Source organism: Triticum dicoccoides, chromosome 5A, assembly GCF_002162155.2.
Source record: "Triticum dicoccoides isolate Atlit2015 ecotype Zavitan chromosome 5A, WEW_v2.0, whole genome shotgun sequence".
In the NCBI taxonomy this organism is placed as follows: Eukaryota; Viridiplantae; Streptophyta; class Magnoliopsida; order Poales; family Poaceae; genus Triticum; species Triticum dicoccoides.
Genome location: NC_041388.1, coordinates 312,694,542 through 312,706,812, shown reverse-complemented (window position 1 = coordinate 312,706,812; position 12,271 = coordinate 312,694,542). Strand labels below are relative to the sequence as shown.

The following is a 12,271-nucleotide window of genomic DNA, read 5'->3' as shown; positions in this document are numbered from 1 at the left end:
TTATAGTTATAGATAATTTTCCCGTTAAATTTGATTAAAGTTTGATTTTTCTAAATCTATAAGCACTATATTATGAAAAGGAGACGCACCAAAATAGTTCCCTCGTTTTGTTCCCTAACTCTAGGCGGTTAGAGCAAACTTTCCCCTCCAGACTTTCACGGAGCCCGTGGATTCAACCCCCCCCCCCCCACTCTGCCTATCGCTCAGGTGGCCGATGGTGGGGACGGGAATCTTTGTGCCTCCGTTCTGCTTAGTAGCTTAGGTTAGAGTTTTTAGTCCTCACAGTTGCGACACTCGGGCAGATGGCAGCACCTCTTCTTTGAGTTTGTCTTTTGGGCTTTGATCCTCTTGAGTTCGTCCATTTGGACGTAGTCAACGAAGATTCGTCATAGATTCCTGCCATCTCCTTGGGGCAGCGAGGTTAGGGTTTTATCACAGCCCTAGAATAAATGCTTGTAAATAGTGGCATTTGTATTCACGCATCATGTTTGTTGCATTGCATTGATTGTGTTCCTTCTTGTTTGTCGGTGTTTGTCCCCTCTCAGTAGCAGACGATTCCGATGTTGTGATCGTTGACACCGATGAAGAGCTATACTATCTTTAGAAGTGTCAGGCAAGCAAACCCTCTTTGAGCATTCTGATACAATCCCACTCTCTCGCTCTTGCTCTCTTTTACTGCATTAGGACAACAACGATTCAACTGCTACGTGTTGCGGCAGTTGAACCCATTCCTCTACATGACATGTCTTTGCCACAATAAAATAATAGAAACCCACTAGCATGAGTAGGAGTTGTTTGAGCCATGATGTGCCTACTCATTCGTGCTTGCTTGCCATGCCTGCTATTGCTTAGAGTTGTGTCGGGTCTGATTCATCAGGGTGGATTGGGATGGTGGTGAACATGTCCTACTGTTGAGACATAAGTGTGTGAACACGATTTGGTAACGGTAGCGATGAGAGGCCATGTTGGAGTATATGGTGGGTTGTCTCATTGGGACCGTCCTCAGAAACCGAGTTCTGTGTTTGTGATCCAAGATAGTTGCTACCACACATTGGGCCCAAAACCCATGGACCCTCTCGACTTATTAATCGCCTTGATCTCTATCCAGGAGTTGCAACTAGTTTCTGGTGTTTGTAGGATATGTGTTGGAGGCCGTGCGTAGCACTGATCGTAGGGGTGGGCTATGATGCGGTATAGACACTGTGGCACAGTGTACCGAGGCACCCGTTTGATGGGCTTGGGAACCCTACACACATCGTTTGAGGCCGTAGTGGAAACCTCGACCGGACTTCCTTACGGATGAAACTCAAATAGGTGATAAATCTGGACTAGAGACTTGTGTGGTTAGTCAGATCATGGCTGACACCCTCGCTAGGCTTTCGCTTGAAAGTTGCCGAGTGCATGTCGTGTAAACGACGATAAATGGTGAGAGCGTTTGTGAAGAAGTACACCCCTGTAGGGTTATAAATGATCTTTTCGAATAGCCGCACTCTCGGATATGGACTACTTGGAAAGCTTATATGGTTCAAAGATAACTGAAAGTGGATACTCTAAAATGCGCAAGATAAGCGTGAGTGCTATGAATGGCCTTCTCATAGGGAGACAGAAGCGGATCCATAGTGGTGTATTGATATGGTGAATATGTGGACTTGTGTGCGCTTTCCCACCCAAAAAAATACTGGTATTCGTAGTATGGATAGCCACCGACTCAAAACTGGCTTGCTGCAGTTAAACTCCACAACTCAATTGTTGATACTGATGCATAAGTAGATAGTTCTAATGTAAGTCTTGTTGAGTACATTTGTACTCACGTTTGCTTAACTTATGTTTTACAGAGAAGACATTAGTCTCATTAGTCGTTCCAACCACAAGTTCGACATTAACCAATTAGTTTGGGAATCCCAGACAGAGGTCTGGTTCCTATGGAGGGTCTTGTAGATAGTCAACCTTCTCATCCTTTTTCTTTGTAGTTGTGTGTACTTAAAAATGGTTATGTTTTCACTTGTTGCTTGTATGACTTTTTATGTTGGGTCACGAGACCCATGTTTGTAATATCATGCCATGTATGACTTCAAATAAATACTTTAAGTTGTAGAGTTATGTTGTGATGCCATGTTGTATCAATACATATCAAGTATATTATGTGTATGTTATTGGAATGCTTTACTATGTGTGGGATCCGACACCTAGTTGTTTATTCTGAGTAGCCTTCCTTATGGGAAAATGCCTCCTAGTGCTTCCATCCAGAACACATGGGTTGGCCGACATGTGTCCTTCTTTGCTCATGTGTTTGTTCCTACGAGGAAATGTCACACAGTGTTTACTGAAGTCCTTTGTAGCCTCGCTACGACTCGATTACACTCGCTGCTGACCGAAACGTGCCTTGCTGGGTCACTATGCATGTCCCTGTAAGTCTATGCGATTTTGGTTTACGACTAGTCATGTCGGTCCGGATTCTCTGCCATATGAATGCTAGCGACACAATCATATACGTGAGTCAAAAGATGCAAACGGTCCCGACCAAGGCAAGGCTTCGGCCATGGGCATGCCGTCGTGAGGCCATAAAGTGATATGATGTTTTACTTGTTAGATCGGTGTGACTTAGGATCGGAGCACCCGACATGTTTCTCGTCATGTGGCAGGATTTAGTGTCAGGTACTTCAGATCTATGTAAGGGTTCAACGACGACGACCGCGATTCCGTAGCGCTGGTCCCTTGGGCCATGTGCACGAAGAATTTCCGGCTGTCATAGATAAGGTCAAGCCGACTCCGGTAGGGGAGCGACGACAAAGACGAGTCGGCGGCTCGTTCTGACGACAGTAGTGGTTGTTTGGTGGTGTTGGAATTCCGATGTAATTTTTATTATGTTTGAGATACTCTAATACAGTGAACTTTTATACAATAGATATGATTCTGTTTGAAAAGAAATATTATCAAAAGGAGGAAGAAAACACAGAAGAAAGTGACTGTGAAGCACAGATGCGACAGTGCAACTGACCAGCCTCTGTCCCTTCCTTTTCCCCAGCGACTCAACGCGGAACGTGCTTGGGAAGTCTTCTTCCACGCCACGCGTCCCCGCGGCGACGGAAATCCCACTTTCCTCGCCTCGCCGCCGTAACAAACAAATCTTTCCTCTTTTCTTCTTCCTCCTGCTCCCGGTCTGCCCGCCGCTAACCCCTACGAGCAGGCAACCCCTCCAGCCCCAAAGACATACCACCCCCCAGGGCCTCCAGATCGGAGTTGGCGAGTCCCGGGCCCTACCACACCTGCTGCTCCGAGTGAGGCGGCCGGGTTGGGGGTTGGTCGCTTCCTGGCTGGCCGCCCACGACCAGTTCTTGATCCCGGACTGCTTCAAGCGGGCCGGGTCTGGTCGTTTCTTGGGTTGAACTGATTGGTTGCTGCTGACTTGGTCGATCTCCTCTTCTTCCATTGCTGCTTCGCCGTGTCGGCTGGCCATTGCAGACAAGGTGTTTGTTTGGCGGCAGCGGGGGCTGCTGAGCTAGGCTGCTCGCTGGCTTCTTCCTTGGTGTTCGGCGGTAAGCCAGGTAGGTAGATCTGCTCGGAGGGACGGCCATTCGGCAGTTGCCGTATCAAAGCTAGATAGACAGGCAGATCTTGAGAGACGCCGATCACTGTTCTGCCGCTTGGACGGACCCTGTTGATTCGTAGCTCTCAAGCTTTACCATGCTGAGAAATCCTTGCTGAGTGTGGATAAACTTCACATAGGAGGTTTCTGAGGCCGAACCAGGCGCTTTTGACTTGTGAGGGCTGAGGATCAGTAATTAATTAGATCATGTGGAAACCGTTCAGGCAGCTCATGCCCAAAGAGCATTCCGGCCCTTCTGGCGGCCTCGAGGGCCGAACCATCGATGTCGGCAATGTGAAAGTGCACGTCCGGGAAGCCATTGCCGAGGGTGGCTTCTCGTGCGTGTACCTCGCCCGAGACCTGACCAACCCGGCGAAGCAGTACGCGCTCAAGCATGTCATTGTCCATGACAAGGAGTCGCTGGACCTGGTGCAGAAGGAGATCACGGTGATGAGGGCGCTCAAGGGGCACCCGAACGTGGTCACTCTCGTCGCGCATGCCATACTGGATATGGGCCGTGGGAGGGAGGCACTTCTGCTGATGGAGTTCTGCGAGAGATCGCTGGTTTCTGCCTTGGACACTAGAGGTACTGCAGGGTTCTATGATGAGGAGCAGGTTGCTCTCATTTTCCGGGATGTTTGCAATGCGGTCTTCGCGATGCACTGCCAGACACCACCTGTTGCTCACAGGTCTGCCTTTCATATCCCAACCTATGGAATTGCTGTGTGAAATGTCTACGGGAAGCAGTTCTCTGTCGTTGGTGCTTTTGCAATGAACGTTTTGCATGTAACTCCATTGCTTTGTCGGATAGAGTTAGTCCCATGACAAGCAGCAGGAAATCATGTGCTAGTCACTTTATCTTATCTTGAGCATATTGTTTCATCTGTATCAGAATACTGTATTGCTCTCTGATGTACATCGTTAAGAGCTAAATTATCAGGACGCAAGTATGTCAATAACATCGATCATGTGGCAGCTTTAGTTTTGCATAATTCTACGCTGTTTCATATAGCTTTGCACTCAGTCTTGGTTGCGTTGCTTCATCTAGTGCATTATAAACTCCAGTTGGCTGTAGATTGCAATTGAATAACTCATCATTACATGTTATTCTTTTAACATTCTCAGTCTGATCCTTCAAGAAATTGCTACGTCTATCTTCATTATAGAGGCATCACAGCAAATCTATTCAATGCGCAGGGACCTAAAGGCTGAAAATGTGCTTCTTGGTGCTGACGGGGCTTGGAAATTATGTGATTTTGGTAGTGTATCAACAAACCATAAGTGCTTTGATAAACCAGAGGAGAGGGGCATTGAAGAAGATGTCATCAGAAAACATACAACTCCTGCTTATAGGGCTCCTGAGGTTTGATTGAATCAACCTATTATGACTTATGAGCTCTTTCTCAGTTCCTTCACATATTTACTTAATATAAGCTTGTTTACTGATTGCAGATGTGGGACTTATACAGGAGGGAAGTTATTAGTGAGAAAGTAGATATATGGGTAAACCATCTTTGCAGCCATTACACTATTTTTTTTTTGTTTCCTGTATTACCTATCTTGTTCTTTGAACCGGTGTTTTACTTTGTTGTATCTGATTAACTCTAAATAACTGCATAAGCTAAGGTGGTACTGATTTTTTTAGGCTCTTGGATGTCTCATGTATAGAATCTGCTACTTAAAATCAGCTTTTGATGGAGAATCAAAGCTTCAGATCCTCAATGGGAACTATCGTATCCCTGAATTACCGAAGTACTGTTCTTCCATTACAAGTCTGATCGAAGAGATGCTTCAGTCCTCTCCAGATGCCAGACCAGACATTACACAGGCAAGGGCTTTGCTTGATTGGCCATTCACTTTCATGAATTTAGGTTGGTCTTAGTTAGTGCATGTGGCCGAATTAGCCTTCCAGTTCTCTAACATTGATGCATGTACTGTTATAGGTATGGTTTCGTGTTAATGAGTTACTTCCTTTGGAGCTGCAAAAGGATTTACCTGATGGATCCCCATCTGGATCAGCATTTGAATTGCAAACTACTGAAGATGAAGGTTTGGCTTCTGCGATTTTGCCCTTTTTAAGAATTGAAGCCGCTGCCGTGAGCATGGTTTCTTATTTGCATGTTACTTCTTAGGTTTATGTGTAGAAAGATTAGTAAATGTAAGGAATGCACACGCGAAAGCTTACCTACTAGATAAAGGCAATTGGATGCAGTATATTTCATGAGATTCGGTTGTACTATGGAACATAAACATTTGGTTCAATAATATGATAATTAAAACTGAAAATACATATGATTTAATGTATTGTATAGTTGATTTTTTTATTGAATATAAGTGTAGCTATCATAATAGAACGAAAATTTCCATGCATGGTTGCGTGTTAAGGTGGGCCTTCTCCCATGCATGGTTGCATGCTGAGGTGGCATGTTTGCATGTGAAGAGAAATAGATTAGTGGGGATCACCTATTTAGTTATATATTCTCTCCGTTCACTATTGTAAAACGTTTTGGATGTTTCAATATGGACTACATACGGATTGACATGAGTGAACAAACACACTAAAACGTGTTTATATACATCCGATTCAGAAAAAAGTTAGAACATCTTATAATAGTGAATGGAGGGAGTAGGACGCAAGGATACCAGGGAAAAACCATTTTTTTAGATAGTGCAAGAATGACATGGAAAAGCCATTTTGTTATAGTAGTTCATCGGATCTTTCTTCTCTAGGTCTAAGTGGTTTTGGTTCCATATGAGAACAATTTCATCTGCTATATTTATTTCGTAATGAAAACAATGTATTTCAGGACCCTCTCCATCATGGTCAAGAGACAATGTGAGAAGTACACCTCCGAAAGGCCCTTCCAGTTTGAGGTCACAAGTTCCTGTTGAGAGTAAGGGTTCTGCAGGTGCATTTTGGTCAACTCAACATGCACAAGAACTAGCTTTTGCGGATGACAAGGGGTCAGTTCTAGATCAAGAGCCCATATATGATGGCATAACAAAGCAACCTCAGGCAAAGAACCAGAACACGACACGGAATGCATACAGACAGTCTCTTTCTGCTTCTGTTGATAGTTCTCCTGGGGATTTTGAAATAAGGTTTTCTCCAAATGGTTCAGAATATGGCCTAGAGAAAACCCAAAACACTAAACCAGATAACAAAACCAGTGCACAGACTGCTACTTTTAGCTCCTTTGTGGCAGACTTTGATAATGTTAAGGTGAGCTCAGAGGACAATGCCGGCAGTTTAAACACGACAAGTAAATTGAAAGAACAACAGCTGGAGGCCGAAGTAACTTTACTCAAGGAGCAATTGAAGATAGCAAACTTGGAGAAGGAAGAAATTTCACTGAAGTTTGATAGATTGTCAGCCATTTGCTCCTCTCAGAGGCGGGAGATACAGGAACTTAAACAAGCTCTAGCCACAGCTTCTGCACCAGCGCCAGTTAAGGAGTTGAAAGAAAATTTGAAGGCTGAATTCTCCCCACCCAGCACAAGCCTTGACACTCCGGTATGATTACTCCTACATGTCTTAACTAATCTTCTCACTGTACTCAATAATATCTAGATTAACTGGCTAGAGGGAAAAATTCGTAACATATACATAAGTGAAACCATATAGTTTTAAGTTTTAACCTGTAATGAATTAATGATCTAGCCCGGTGTTTCCAATTCCATAGCTAATTACCCATTACTGCAAACAATCTGAACCTTAGCTGATACAGTAATGTATTACTTTTCACAGCCAAGGGAGAAGATTGCAGGAACCCCACCAGAGCTCCGGCAAGGTCTATTTACATCAAGTCCAGGGACACCAAGCCCAGATCCCAAGCCATGGTCCGCTTTTCCTGAAGAGCCGAAAGCTCAAGCAGTTGTAAAATGTGCCCGCCCGAGGTCGGTCCGAACTTTAAGGGCATCACAAAGCAACAAAACCGGCTCGCTTAGTCAGTCAAAAGCAAACTCTGGTGCCGTCCCCTTTGCCTTCGGTCAAGATAGCTTTAAGGCTGTACCTTCTGGCACCGTGCCTTCTGAGATGTCAAATTTGGGGAATGCTTCTCAGTCCCTCAACACTCTGAAGGCTGAAGTGGAGAAAGATGCACCCTACCAACCAGCTGGATGGACTGGGTTTTAATGTGCTATCGCCAATAAGGATATTTGGTATCTGATGAGACTATACTCCTATAGAATTACAGAAATATGGTCCATCCACTGTATCATAATCATATAAATTGTGTGGTGTTGAAAGGGAGCAAAATGAGCCCAACCTAGGAGTGCCAGAATTGACGTAGGTACGTTCGCCAATGCTTTTGTATAAGTTTCTTTGGTACTGAAATTTAGTGACATGTATGTTGGAACTTGCAAATGTTTCACTGAAACCTGTAAGTTGTCAGATAATAGAAATACTACAGTAGAATTTTCTTCTTCTTTTGTTAAAGTTTTTTGGTGTTACATCTATAATATTCATATAACTAAATCTGGACACATGTGACATGGTATAGGATGTAGCACTATCAATGTTTGGACACAGCATGTACACATACCAAGGTAATACATTGTTATCTTTCGAGACTTTTGAAATAATTATTTTATAGTAATATGCAATGTCGAGAATACTGTTCTATTTTGGGGTCAACACATACATCTTGCAAGCATGAGAATCCATCTTATTCGTCAGGTTTCCTTGCATTGATGATGTAACCTCATCCTGCAAGCACAAAAAATCACACGCAGGAAAAGGGGGTTGAAGAACAGTTTTGTATGCAAATCAGAGAATGTTTTGTGGTTTTAACCATGAGGCTCATATGATTAGACAAAGTGCTTACTGTCCACAGATCATGAGCATCTACAACAGCTGATTGGTTTAGACCAATGTTGCTCCAACTAGCAGTAATAGATGCTTCAGCAGGCCCTCTGTTCCACAGCACAAGAGCAACTCTCCCTCGACTTAAGCGACCAGCCCAAACCTAAGCCCAAGTTAATCAAGTATAGATGAATTATACTAAGTGTTGAACATAACATGGTACTATGATTTTTGCCTACTACATGATACTATAAATAAAAAAGCTTATGTTATATTCCTTTTACTTACTTCTAGATCTCCATCTTGTTGCACTTTACGCCCTTGTACCCCAAGTTTGTCTAATGATGAATCGGCAAAGCTTAGTACCATCTTTAAATTTTCACATGACCATTTTGGAGAAATGACTCTACCTTGATTAACTGCAATGACATTCTGATTGGTGATGATTTCCTTGGTTTCAGCGCTCATTGAGCTGATATCGCAGCCAAGTATCAGAGGAGCCTAGTTGAATCCAGATCAACAACATAATCTTGTGAAAATTCTTGCCTAACAATGCTGTTCTGTTGGTTTACTTTTTTTTATCTCTCATGCAATGAAAGTCACTTCATCATTACCTTGACTAGAGCCCATATGCTGAAATGAGAACGGTACTCTTCTATTGTCATCCCCCCGTTTCCTACTTCCAGCATGTCTGGGTCTGAAGCAGAAACATTCAAAGAGATCACTGTGAATTGTCATCACAAGCACAAAAAAAATATTGTTGGGAACAAAAACCCCAGATCCTACATCCGTCTTCCTACACACTTGCGCATGATCAAAATTTATCATAGGCCTACAGAGACTAACCATTCCATCCACCAGGCCCTGCATAAGGTGCCCACTTGTCGTTCTTGTCAGCGTTGTCCGTCATGCTGCCCAATTTGCAGTAGTATTTCAGGATAGGAATTAGAATCTCCATCTAAACTTTGCAGAAGTTTGGAAGGGGCAGTAAAAGTTCTCCAGGATGTAAACTTGTTCACCTTTCCCATGTGTTCTTGATGTCTTCTGTTGTCCTCCAGCTGTTTGCAAAGCTGCCTGCCCATGTCGCTGGATCATCCACACCCCTGCACATCATTGTTGTTTTTTCTCAAACAGATGAATGGAATTCGAACCCTCCCTTTTGGTCTGTTGAAAAGCAAGAATCAGTTACCATTCGCAAAGGGAGAAGAAAACGTCCCTTCCAGAATTCATAAGGGCTTCACTCATCCTGTTATATCTGCATTTTTGTTGTGAATATGTCAAAATATCTAAATCCGGATGAAATTTGACAAGCTTCTAAGTTATGTAGTTGTAAAGGTTACCTTGTTAGTGGGCTGATGTTTTGGTTGTTGCAGTTGTCATACTTCAGGTAGTCAATCCCCTTGTAACACAACAATTTAGAAGAATCAGTTTTTCTCCTGCTTTGGAACCCCTACCAGGAAAACCATTCTCGACATGTGTAAGTTTTAGATGATCTAATGAACATTTTAATTGGTTTACCCAAGCTGCCAAAGTTCTCGCATCTTGGTCTTCGTATCCTAGCGAACCGGGCTGCAGTCTGCTGCAAGTTCGCAGTCTGAAAAGAGAGAGTGGTGTGATTTAAGCAAGGGAGAGATCCATGTGGACTGGGGGGACTTGTCACGTGTTCCCAGTCATATTAGAAACATTTTGACTGGCTAATTTTCTGCGGGTTCTCTATAAAGCGCATACCCTGCATCGCCGTAGAGTCCAAGTTTGAGCCCTTTCCCGTGCACATAATCTGCTAAGGCCCTCATTCCTGATGGAAATGCTGTTCCATTTGCAGCTAGATTGCCCTGTAAAATAACAGTCGGTCTTTTTAACGACTGAACGAAACCTATGGAAATACGCCATTCTAACATTGCAGCTGAAAAGCTTATGCTGGTTTCACATGACTGAGGATCAATAATGGATTTTAAAATTTGTTTTGCTCTTTCTATTTACACACATATCATCTCTTCTATTAACATGTACTACTAGTCACCCACCTGGGAGTCTCTGTCATGAGATGCCCAACAGTCGTCTGCAGTTTCAAAACAAATATATCCACTGTGAATATTGCAGGCCTCATTTCTAAACATGAAGAGTTGAAAAGGGGGAAAACCAAAGCGAGCGAGAAACGCGAAGCGATTACCTAAGTTGATATACTCATATCCCAGTTTCGCAAGACCAGTATCCACCATGGCATCAGCTACACAAACACAATGTGTTTTATTTATTTTTTGCAGCAATGCAAGGTTTGGTTTTCCTGGCTAAGAGAGAGCAAGGGAGCACCATCCTTACCTATTTTTCGGATTATCACCTCATCTATCTTGCAGCCGAAGTGGTTCCAGCTATTCCACCTGAATACACCGTGCTGTCAGTTCAGCAAGACTTCATTGTTGGAAATATTTCATGTTCGGTTTAGAGGGGCTTGAAGAGGATTCGGGCCTCTTCGAAATATCATAGGAATATGAAACTTGTAGGAACTGAGATGTCATGTATTTTAAATCCTATGAATAGGAATAGAAAAATAGATGTCTGTTGGTTCATATCATAGGATTTTTTTCCATTGAGTCTAGGCTAATGTTTGTTTTCCTAAAATGTGCAAGATGGTAACAATTCCTCCGTAGAAATATGATTCTATTCTTACAAACCAAAGGACTATAAAAGATTTTTTTTCCTTTTGAAAATCCTTTCCTATAAAATTCCTACAAAAAATTTCCAAACCAAAGGAGTCCTAAAGGCAAGAGGAGAGCAGATCATTTTCTGTGACTACTACAAGAAGAGACTTGATCAAACGAAAATGTTCCGTGGCGAGTGTTCGCTTTAAGGGGGTGGCAAACGAACCATCTTTGCTAGCAGTTTTAGTTGTAAAACGAGAATATCTTGTGAAAAAAATGCCACATCTTTCCCCTTCATCAACTAAAAATGCCACATCTTTAAGAAGTTCGCCAGTTACGAGGGTTAGTCAAATCAAATCAGTACTTAACCACACGGACCAGATTCCCAAAAAGATCATAAAAAGGACGCAGCATTTGTATGGAAGTTACAAGCAGAACTGACTGAACAGAATACAGAGGTGACAGATCCATTACCCCATCTGGGGAGTCCGGCCAAGGAGATTCTTCTGGGCGGCCGCCGGCGATGTTGACGACAGCAGGAGGAAGAAGAAGGGGAGCAAGGGCGCCGCCGCTCTCGCCATGGCAGAGGATCCCTTCACTGTCCCTGCGCGCGCGTGAGTGTGACGTGACTCGGTCTTGCGAGTGATCCGCTTATATGCGTCTCATCTCCACGCATCCTGGGCGAGGTCGTTGTAACGACAAGGCCAGAGCCTGGGATCTCACGGTGGCGGTGCCACCCGGCTGATTACCAATTCCTTCATGCAGCTGTGTGCAGAACTGGTATAATTTGAAATGGTCATCTGAGAAACAGGTTTGGACTGCTGCGGGTGAGCCATCCAGAAAAAACCCCGCTGGACCTACTGGCACGCCTCTACTTCACTCCGAGAGAAATGCGGAGAGACCGGGGGTGCGCCGGTAACTTTGGTCACCTGAGAATCATGTGTTGCTTCGGAGCCATAAAAAAGACGAGGAGTTTAACCACCAACTTAGGAGGCAGTTAAAATACTTTTGGTATCTCCAACATTGACCCTTAAACCATCCGCATCCGTCTCGAGCGCATGGTTCGGGCATTTTTTTGTCATCCAACTCCGCATCCGTCCGTGAACAGGTCCGGACGACTGTTTCCTCGTAAACCAGAGGGGGCTTCGTGGCGCCTGACACATCTGGCCCATCCAAAACCCTTTCCCATGTTTTTTCTTCAACGGATGCGCCGCATTCATGCCACCAGACAGGCGTTGCCGC

The 12,271-nt window shown here is 43.9% G+C and overlaps 2 protein-coding genes across 11 annotated transcripts; one reads left to right on the top strand and one right to left on the bottom strand.

Moving 5' to 3' along the window:
• Positions 1–3,043: 3,043 nt before the first annotated feature.
• Positions 3,044–10,957, top strand: LOC119301190 (AP2-associated protein kinase 1-like). 5 transcript variants are annotated; one of them, XR_005146944.1, is made up of 9 exons: positions 3,044–4,275; positions 4,784–4,949; positions 5,039–5,089; positions 5,232–5,414; positions 5,530–5,635; positions 6,394–7,100; positions 7,335–7,878; positions 8,089–8,134; positions 10,491–10,957. XR_005146944.1 is itself a non-coding variant. In XM_037578108.1 (7 exons), exons 1-7 carry the CDS (start codon positions 3,794–3,796, stop codon positions 7,719–7,721), a joined length of 2,082 nt encoding a protein of 693 aa, XP_037434005.1. In that variant the 5' UTR covers positions 3,044–3,793; the 3' UTR covers positions 7,722–8,014. The 5 variants fall into 5 exon arrangements, 1 of the variants encoding a protein (XP_037434005.1); XR_005146946.1 differs by lacking the exon at positions 10,491–10,957 and adding an exon at positions 8,265–8,379; XR_005146947.1 differs by lacking the exon at positions 8,089–8,134.
• LOC119301191 (alpha-galactosidase-like) lies at positions 8,093–11,836 on the bottom strand. 6 transcript variants are annotated; one of them, XM_037578115.1, is made up of 15 exons: positions 11,504–11,833; positions 10,710–10,768; positions 10,561–10,617; positions 10,415–10,449; positions 10,119–10,222; positions 9,909–9,984; positions 9,731–9,789; positions 9,580–9,645; positions 9,410–9,493; positions 9,237–9,301; positions 9,005–9,087; positions 8,801–8,891; positions 8,679–8,728; positions 8,413–8,553; positions 8,093–8,294 (listed from the first exon to the last, which is right to left on the bottom strand). In XM_037578115.1, the coding sequence occupies exons 1-15, from the start codon at positions 11,608–11,610 to the stop codon at positions 8,208–8,210; spliced, it is 1,164 nt and encodes a 387-aa protein (XP_037434012.1). In that variant the 5' UTR covers positions 11,611–11,833; the 3' UTR covers positions 8,093–8,207. The 6 variants fall into 6 exon arrangements, with proteins under 6 accessions (XP_037434012.1, XP_037434009.1, XP_037434010.1 ...); XM_037578112.1 differs by having other exon boundaries at positions 10,415–10,617; positions 11,504–11,836; XM_037578113.1 differs by having other exon boundaries at positions 8,679–8,891; positions 11,504–11,836.
• Positions 11,837–12,271: the final 435 nt, after the last annotated feature.

What these genes read in the sequence shown, in the direction of transcription:
- LOC119301190 (XM_037578108.1), top strand. Translation starts at nt 3,794, where the DNA reads ATGTGGAAACCGTTCAGGCAGCTCATGCCCAAAGAGCATTCCGGCCCT. An exon ending in CTGCTTATAGGGCTCCTGAG is followed by an intron (nt 4,950 to 5,038) that starts GTTTGATTGAAT and finishes TACTGATTGCAG; the next exon opens with ATGTGGGACTTATACAGGAG. An exon ending in GCAAACTACTGAAGATGAAG is followed by an intron (nt 5,636 to 6,393) that starts GTTTGGCTTCTG and finishes AATGTATTTCAG; the next exon opens with GACCCTCTCCATCATGGTCA.
- LOC119301191 (XM_037578110.1), bottom strand. Translation starts at nt 11,610, where the DNA reads ATGGCGAGAGCGGCGGCGCCCTTGCTCCCCTTCTTCTTCCTCCTGCTG. An exon ending in GGTGATAATCCGAAAAATAG is followed by an intron (nt 10,618 to 10,709) that starts GTAAGGATGGTG and finishes GTGTTTGTGTAG; the next exon opens with CTGATGCCATGGTGGATACT. An exon ending in GGACTCTACGGCGATGCAGG is followed by an intron (nt 9,985 to 10,118) that starts GTATGCGCTTTA and finishes CTCTCTTTTCAG; the next exon opens with ACTGCGAACTTGCAGCAGAC.